The sequence below is a fragment of the Nicotiana attenuata genome, chromosome 4 (genome assembly GCF_001879085.1).
Source record: "Nicotiana attenuata strain UT chromosome 4, NIATTr2, whole genome shotgun sequence".
Lineage (NCBI taxonomy): Eukaryota > Viridiplantae > Streptophyta > Magnoliopsida > Solanales > Solanaceae > Nicotiana > Nicotiana attenuata.
The window spans coordinates 10,621-19,389 of NC_031992.1; the positions used below are offsets into that span (position 1 = coordinate 10,621).

Here is an 8,769-nt window from a genome sequence, read left to right on the forward strand (position 1 = left end):
AACTATTTTTTCTGTTTTCAACCCGCCCCGCTTTAATTTTTTAAAAATTATTTTAACCCACCCCGTCCCGCACCCGCATAAGAGTAAACCCGCCCAGCCCCACATCAAAAAAAATTCGCCCTGCCCCGCACCCGCCCCGTTACCATCCCTAGGATTGGGTCTGAGCCCAAACCGTTAGTTGGGCCTTGCAGGGATAGACTTCGAAAATGACAGAAATGTTGGGTGGATCTTTTTTGAACCATTGCTATATTTTGACCCGTTAAGAATAATTACGGGAAAATAACGTAAAAATAGCACGGTATAGCCAGTTTTCGGACTGGTCAATCAAAAATAGCCAGTGTTTACCAAGTCAATGAAAAATAGCCACCGTTTTGCTGCAATAGAGATCGGTCCAGCATAATATACTGGAGTTCGGTGCACTTGTGTATGAACTCCAGCATATTATGCTGGACCGATATACTTTGCTGGCTCCAGTATAATATACTGGAGACTGGAGCACTGGTGCTCCAAACTCCAGTATATTATACTGGACCAATATACTTGCTGGAACTCCAGTATATTATGCTAGAGTTTTAGTGTATTTATGCTGGAACTCCATCATATTATGCTGGAGTTCCAGCATACTATCCTGGAACTCCAGTATAATATGCTGGAGTTCAAGTATCTTATGCTGGAACTCCAGCATAATATACTGGAGTATTTTCCGAGTTTTGAACAGTGTTTTCGCTCAGATTTATATTTACATAAAAAATGACTAAATTTCGATTACTTTTGCTCAACATGCTTTAAAATTCTAGCCAACGGGGAAAATCTTATTTAGCGTGTGTTCAAAATTCTGACATGGGCCTTTTCTCTCAAAACTTTTGTTATTGGGATAAAAAAAATTAATAATGGCACAAAAGTATTCTATTTTTGTGATTTTCCCAAATATATGAAGAATTAAAAAGAGGCTATATAAGAGTCATGACTCATAATCATTAGTAGCATTCAACAATTGCAACAATAAGAGTAGAAGCATAGTTATCACATGTTTGTCGTCAGAAGTTATGAATCTTGAAAGAAACTAAGCTTTTCTTTCAATCCAAAGCCAAAAAGCACCATGCTTTAAGTCTCAACGTGCACTGAATTTCCTACTACTACTCCATTTTCTAGTCTAGTAAGTATATATACAATTAATATAACACAAACATACTTTGCTTCAAAGCAAACTTACCAAGAATTCTAACACTATATAAACCTCACCTCTCCCCTTCTATTCTTCATTCATCCTATTAAATCCTACTGCTACTAATCCAATAGAAATGGCTGTTTTCTCTATTTCCAAGTTGTCACTTCTAATCTTTTTCTCTATCTCCCTCCTGGCCTGCACCTCATTCGCTCGCGATCATTCGATCGTGGGATACTCTTCAGATGACTTGACTTGCATTGATAAGCTCATTAATCTTTTTGAGCATTGGATGGATAAACATGGCAAGATTTATAAGAGCATTGAAGAGAAGTTGCATAGGTTTGAGATTTTCAAGGATAATTTGAAGCATATTGATGAGACGAATAAGATAGTTAGTAACTATTGGCTTGGTCTAAATGAGTTTGCTGATTTGAGTCATGATGAGTTCAAGAAAATGTATTTAGGACTCAAAGTTGATAATGAATTGCTTAACAAAAGAGAAAAATCTCAGCAAGAATTTGCATACAGAGATTTTGTGGATTTGCCAAAGTCTGTTGATTGGAGAAAGAAAGGTGCTGTCACTCCTGTTAAGAACCAGGGTCAATGTGGTACGTACACTACCTAGCTATTTTGATCATTTAGACCAAATAATTAGCATGTATACAATAAGGATTTAATTTATATACATGAAAAGTATACAAAATATAACATTTTACACCACCAAGAACCAAGATTCATGTGGTACGTTGCCTATTTTGATCATATAGATCAAACAGTCAACACGTATTCAATAAGGATTTGATTTATATATAACATGTTACACCACAAGAACCAAGATTCATGTATTCAATAAGGATTTGATTTATATATAACATGTTACACCACAAGAACCAAGATTCATGTGGTATATTACCTGTTTTGATCATATAGATCAAACAGTCGGTACGTATTCAATAAGGATTTAATTTATATATACTGACTGTCGTGCAGGTAGTTGTTGGGCATTCTCAACAGTAGCGGCAGTAGAGGGAATTAACCAAATAAAGACAGGGAATTTGACATCGTTGTCGGAACAAGAGCTCATAGACTGTGACACAACATACAACAATGGTTGCAATGGAGGCCTAATGGATTATGCTTTTCAATTCATCATCTCTAATGGAGGTCTTCATAAAGAAGATGATTATCCTTACCTTATGGAAGAAGGAACTTGTGATGAAAAAAGAGTAAGTCCACATTAATTAATTAAATACCAAATCATAGAATGTTAAGAGTATTTCTTAATGCTAATTATTGGTATTAATTAATGTAATATTTCAGGATGAATCTGAGGTGGTGACAATTGATGGATATCATGATGTACCAGCCAATGATGAACAAAGTCTATTGAAAGCACTTGCAAACCAACCTTTAAGTGTGGCTATTGATGCTTCTGGCAGAGATTTCCAATTCTACAGTGGGGTAAAAACTCTTTTAAACAAAACTCTTAGGATTATTATTATTATTAATGGATTTAACTTATATAAATCGGAAATATAGTCCAGTGCCGCGAAGGCGACAATGTCTTAAGATCTCCGCGGAGGGGCATTTTTATATTGTCAATATATAGCTGCTTTGTTATATACCATTTTTAACAAGTCAATAATTAATATCTATTACAGGATTAACTTATAATAATCTTATTACTTGATTGTACAACTATTCTTTACACTATCTTTGGATTAAGATAAACTCATTCTTAATTAAATAACATTGCATAAGAAATTCGATTTTCTTATTACAGTTACGTTAGACTTTTTTAATAACGACCATTCTCTATAACAACACTTCATTGTAACGGTCAAGTTTTCTTTGGAATTGATTTTCCATGTTATTGTATATTATATGTTCTCTATAACAACATTTCGCTATAATAACAGAACAAATAAGACTGTTATAGAAAGGTTTGACTGTATTTCTTATTTTTTAATTATATAGTACTGATGAGTGACTATTATTGAAACGTGGTAGGGTGTATTTGATGGGCATTGTGGAACAGAGTTAGATCATGGGGTTGCAGCAATTGGATATGGAACCACAAAAGGAGCAGATTATATCATTGTTAAGAATTCTTGGGGACCAAAATGGGGAGAGAAAGGTTTCATTAGAATGAAGAGAAATACAGGCAAAGCTGAAGGCAAATGTGGCATTAACAAGATGGTTTCTTTCCCAGTCAAAAAGAAGTGAAATTTCCACCTTCCAATTTCCAAATGTATTTTCTAAATGTTTTATTTCTGATTGAAGTATGTTGTTATCTTTTGATTAATCCAGTAATAATATACTAAAACATTCTATGTACGATGTAACGTTTTTATTGAATTAATATTGGTTGTTCTTGTTTCTTTATGATTTAACTGTACCTCCTACGACTTTGGAAAATTTTATTTTGTGTCTCATACAACTGACACTAGTTGTATGAGGCAACCTTTTTGTCTCACAGTTTTGTGGACCCAGAAGTGTAAGATTGGGGTCCACAAATTTGNAAAAAAAAAAGGAAAGATTATCCAGTGCTCTTAAAAAGACAAGATGGGATTTGTTTGTGTTCTGAAAATTGACAATCCTTACAAAATAACCTGGTTAGTCAGTTGTATGGTCCTAATGATAGTTTACGAACTTCAACCTTTGAAGAGCTAAAAGGAAATCTGGAAATTGTAAGAACCTTCTCTGTTTTACCTAGAATTGCTGCAGTATGTTTGGTGGCGTTTTGCTGAAGAGCATTATTATTTTTATGATTACTTGCATTAATCGAGATCACTTAAAAACATTTAGATCATGGAATAAGCATGCACTTGATATTTGAATTCCTAATTTTGTGCAACTTAAGTTGTCTCCATTACTGAGTCCATTTTGTTAATTCATTTTTTGCTCTTTTTGTCTTTTTTCCGTTCAGCTGACTGTTTCAAATAAGGGAAGTGCTTGTGACTTGGGAAGCTCAAATTCTAAGGTTCGCAATTTTCACTTTAGGGTCAAGGAAAATAACGTAGACTACTTCTACCCGGGAACTCAGACTTGAAGAGATGTTCTGTTCATTGAATTTGAATGTTGGCCAACATATCAAGACCGGGGGATTAAGTAATTGATGTCCTAAAGCACTGGCCGAAAATCTAAGGTGATTTAAACCTTCTTTCATCTTTTTGCCGATTGGTTAGCATATGCTAAAGTAAATTATCCACCAGCTATGGAAGACCAAGAAGCGAGGAGCAAACTATATTTATCGGTGATCGATGGCAATTGGCAAAGCCTCCTGTCGTGGTTATCTTGCTAGAAAGACATTTAAAACTTAGTAGAAAACAAATTTTACCTTGCAGTTTTGCCCTTCTTGTCCTTGTATGCTGATGCCCCCATTCAAGTTTAGAGAGTTACTCCTGAGGTTTATTGATATAGGAATTCAGTTGCTTTCTGTTATGTTGAACTGCCTCTTTTCTTACTTCACTAGTTGGAGTAGCCAGTTATGTTGATAATTTAAAATTAATTGAAACCCCATGATTTTATTATATAGTCATATATCTCGATTTGTTTACTGAGAAAGTTCTTTAATTGGCAGCGTTTAGTGGTTTGACGTACATTCAAGTATAGATTTATATGACAATTGAAGAAGAAAGTAATGCAAGCAATGGAGAGGCTGTCCCCAATCTTATCAGCAGAACATTTGATTGAGAAAAAAACTAACATTATTTGAGAAAGAAAAAGTCACATAACTATCACAGACCCCAAGGCTAAGATCTTTAAGAAATTCACAGTTAGTTCTCATCAACAGCTATAATTCCCATATTTCCAATCTATCATTTGCAAGTCCTTTATATTGTTGAACCGAAAATCTTGATTTTTTCCTTTGTTCTAAAATTACAGACAATTCTAAAAAAATATTAGTAGAAAGTGTAAACTGATCGATTCACGGAAAATTTTATTTTGTGTCTCATACAACTGACACTAGTTGTATGAGGCAACCTTTTTGTCTCACAGTTTTGTGGACCCAGAAGTGTAAGATTGGGGTCCACAAATTTGTGAGACAAAAAGGAGCCTCATACAACTAGTGTCAGTTGTAAGAGACACAAAATAAAACTTCTCTACGACTTTATTGTTACATATTTCTGTCGCTCCTGGAAAAAATCAGATAATTGGCTTGTACGGAAAGGAATTTCCAATGAGAAAAGGACAAAGGAAAATGTATAGAAAATTAAAAGATTAAAATATAAGCAAAAACGAGCTGAATTAAGTCAAAATTAAGATGCCAAATATTGAAAGTTGTCCCTTCTTGGAAAATGATATATGGCCTGCAACTTTGTACACCAACTTCCAACTTAAAATAACTACAGCTCCCTCCGTCTCATATTAATAGTCATGGTTACTAAAAATAATTGTCTCAAATTATTTGTAATATTTGAAGTTCAAGACAAAATTAATTTTTTTTTTCCTTTTTTACCCTCAGTAATAATTGTTCTTGAAGATGGAAATAATACATAAATAGAATAAATATTCAATAAAGAGAAATTTTATCTTAAGACATAAATAGATGTATAATAGTCTAATCTCTTTCCTAATTAATATTTCTTAAGGGACATGTAAAAGAAAAACACGACAGATAATATGAGACGGAGGGAGTAGAACTTTCACATAATTAACCAGTACAAAGTTGGTCTCAAAATCAACCTTCATTCCCTATACATATATGGTGCTGAAGTACACTCACCTCAAGTCTATGCACTAATATGTACATATGTGAAAACTCAAAGTAGAAAACAAGGCAACAATTTAACTTAACAAACCAAGATTAGGAGAAATAATTAATCTTTACACAGTACCAGCACTAGATTCTCTTAGATGATATTATTTTTTTTTTAACCGTAGTTTCCGGGCATCACTTTACGAACCCGACTAGCTGTACCCACCGGGACCCGCTGTTTCAATGCGTGCACCACGGTTAGTTCCACGGGACCTTGGAGACGCGGCCGGTTTGTAATGCCTCCAGTGACCCTGCGGGGGCTCGAACTGGCGACCTGAAGGACTTTGTCCTCAGGCCTTTACCAGTTGAGCTACCCCTCAGGGTTTCTTTGATGATATTCACTAATAATATTCTCATTTTCCTCGAGTGATTTTCCCGTTGTCTCTGGGGTAAAAAAATATGTAATAATCATTCCCACTAAACAAACACCAGCTAGAAGTATTAACGAGGCTGTCATTCCAATCCCTTTAGTATAACCATCTTCTTTTTTATTATGAGAAGCCCATAAAAAACCTACAGATCCAATAATTGCACCAATTTTTCCTATAGCTCCAGAAATGCCATGACATGTTGTTCTGAAACGAGCAGGAAAAAGTTCCGCGGGTACTATAAAAGTAGTTGTATTTGGACCAAAATTAGAGAAAAAAAATGTTAGGCCATATAAAAACATGAACCATCCATTGGTGTTATTATTCCAATATGAATAATATGGAATTCCCATTGCTAATAAACTTATTGCCATGAAGAAAAATCCCATCATTTGGATTTTAACTCTCCCAAATCGATCGATAAAATACATAGTAGCAAAATATCCTGGAATTGTTGAACAAATTGCTATAATAGCTTGAAGTCTTGCAACTTCAAAAGCTTCTTGAAAAGCATTTACCTCTTGTTTTTTACTTAGGTAGCGTTTGTATATTTGGGATTGAAAGAGATTGCTGCTGTAGAAAACAATATCGACTAGAAACCAAGAAATGGAACAAGCAAAGAGATTACGGCCATGGCTATGAATGAATGTTTTGGAGAAAAAGGAATAAGAGGGTGGTGAATTTCTTGGATAAACACAAAATTCCTCAGCAATCTGACTTGCTGAAATATCAAGTACTTTTTCCATGTCCTTGGCTGCTTGTGGTACATTTCTTTCAATCAAAGCCGTATACCTACCAAAAATTACGTGCCAAGTTTAGTTTCTACGACAATTCAAAAGACAAATATATTTCGAAAATGGGGTTCTCGGAAAAGAGGTAAAGTTGTTGCCATGTGATCAGGAGAGATCACGGGTTCGAATCGTGGAAACAGCCTCATGCAGAAATGCAGGGTAAAGCTGCATACAATAGACCCTTGTGGTCCGGCCCTTAATTCCCCAGGGATCTCGGAAAAGAAGAGGAGCCTTGGCGTAACTGAGAAAGTTGCTGCCATGTGACCTGCAGGAGGCCATGGGTTCGAACGGTGGAAACAACCTCTTGCAGAAATACAAGGTAAGGTTGTGTACAATAGACTCTTATCGTGCGGCCCTTCCCAGGGACCTCGAAAAAATACAATATGACCAAATATATCTGACAAGACGATTTGAAACCAGTAATTACCTGGCAGTCTCAGGCATCATCATGCGCCAGTAATAAGTAAACCCTGCTGGAACAGCGCCAATCATTAGTATAATTCTCCAAGCTAAATCTGCACTGTGAGGTGTACTCTCACTTCCTCCTGAAGTAGCACGATCAAAAATAGAACAAACAATCATTGTGACAGTAGAACTAGCAAGTATTCCAAATCCCTGCATTGAGAAAACTCCAGCAATAAACGCACCCCTTGTCCTCTTATTAGCAAATTCAGACATAATTGTCGCTGATAGAGGATAATCTCCACCTATCCCAATCCCTAACAAGAACCTAAAAAAACCAAGACTGAATAAAACACATGTCCTGGACGTGCATATAGAGTGTCCACATCCAAAAGAGCTCAAGACCATGATCATAAGAGCAAAGCCATAGACTTTGCGTCGGCCGATTAGGTCACCTAGTCGGCCGAAAACTAGTTGACCGATAACCGTGCCCAAAAGGGCTGTCACAACCATAGCGGATGTGACGGCCTGTGGCACTTGACCAGGATCCTTAGATGATCCATAGTAGATTCGACCGATGAGTTTCATGATCGGAGGGATACAAAAGAGGTCGTATGCATCAGTGAATAAGCCCATACCAGCGATGATAATCGCTTTGAAGTGATAGTATTGTGTTTTAGCTGAGTCAAGGGCAGTAAGGACTTTGAGTGCCATTTTCTTGGTTTAAGGAGAGAAATAAATGCACACAGAATGATATTCTTGTTTAAGTTGGATATATATATGTAGTAGACATTGATGGAGTACTCTAAAATTATTGTTTAAGAAAATAGATGATTGAAACATTTTAGGAGATGTAAAGCAATTTCGTGGAAGAAGACAAGCGAAGACTTTGGAGTAGGAGATACTAGAGAAATGTGTGGTTTGCTAATGATACCTGTTGAAGATGCGAATAATTGTGAACTTTGATTATATCATCGTATTAACAAAGTCTATATTATATCACGTTTGGTTTTATTGGATGAACATAAGTATAGTACTAATTAAATGACTTATCAAGAGGAGGGAAAACATTTTTCAAAACTCCTTCTCAACATTCTCCACCCTCACCAACCCACCCCCCTCTCCAAAAAACGCCCTTTTTTTTTTTAACTTTTTACAATTTTACTTGTTACCTACCCACCCTACTACCTCTCTACCCACCCCCATTCCCTCCCGCCGAAAACGTAAAACTTTTTTTAACCTTTTACTTTCTTTTGTTGTCAATTTACTAACTTTACT

The 8,769-nt window shown here is 35.7% G+C and overlaps 2 protein-coding genes and 1 long non-coding RNA gene across 3 annotated transcripts; 2 read left to right on the forward strand and 1 right to left on the reverse strand.

The window, feature by feature from the left end:
* LOC109224757 (cysteine protease XCP1-like) lies at positions 1,268-3,553 on the forward strand. Its single transcript, XM_019389264.1, has 4 exons — positions 1,268-1,776; positions 2,159-2,394; positions 2,489-2,629; positions 3,179-3,553. Exons 1-4 carry the CDS (start codon positions 1,302-1,304, stop codon positions 3,392-3,394), a joined length of 1,068 nt encoding a protein of 355 aa, XP_019244809.1. The 5' UTR covers positions 1,268-1,301; the 3' UTR covers positions 3,395-3,553.
* On the forward strand, positions 3,741-4,705 carry LOC109225100. The gene is made up of 2 exons (XR_002067845.1): positions 3,741-4,316; positions 4,384-4,705. It is a non-coding gene; the product is annotated as an uncharacterized LOC109225100 (long non-coding RNA).
* On the reverse strand, positions 5,944-8,226 carry LOC109224758 (probable inorganic phosphate transporter 1-9). Its single transcript, XM_019389265.1, has 2 exons — positions 7,517-8,226; positions 5,944-7,090 (listed from the first exon to the last, which is right to left on the reverse strand). Exons 1-2 carry the CDS (start codon positions 8,203-8,205, stop codon positions 6,241-6,243), a joined length of 1,539 nt encoding a protein of 512 aa, XP_019244810.1. The 5' UTR covers positions 8,206-8,226; the 3' UTR covers positions 5,944-6,240.

Excerpts from the sequence above, each read along its gene's own strand:
- LOC109224758 (XM_019389265.1), bottom strand. The coding sequence starts at position 8,205 with ATGGCACTCAAAGTCCTTACTGCCCTTGACTCAGCTAAAACACAATAC. Across the intron at positions 7,091-7,516 it reads ATGATGCCTGAGACTGCCAG|GTATACGGCTTTGATTGAAA; the intron begins GTAATTACTGGT and ends AATTTTTGGTAG.
- LOC109224757 (XM_019389264.1), top strand. The coding sequence starts at position 1,302 with ATGGCTGTTTTCTCTATTTCCAAGTTGTCACTTCTAATCTTTTTCTCT. Across the intron at positions 1,777-2,158 it reads TAAGAACCAGGGTCAATGTG|GTAGTTGTTGGGCATTCTCA; the intron begins GTACGTACACTA and ends ACTGTCGTGCAG. Across the intron at positions 2,630-3,178 it reads ATTTCCAATTCTACAGTGGG|GGTGTATTTGATGGGCATTG; the intron begins GTAAAAACTCTT and ends GAAACGTGGTAG.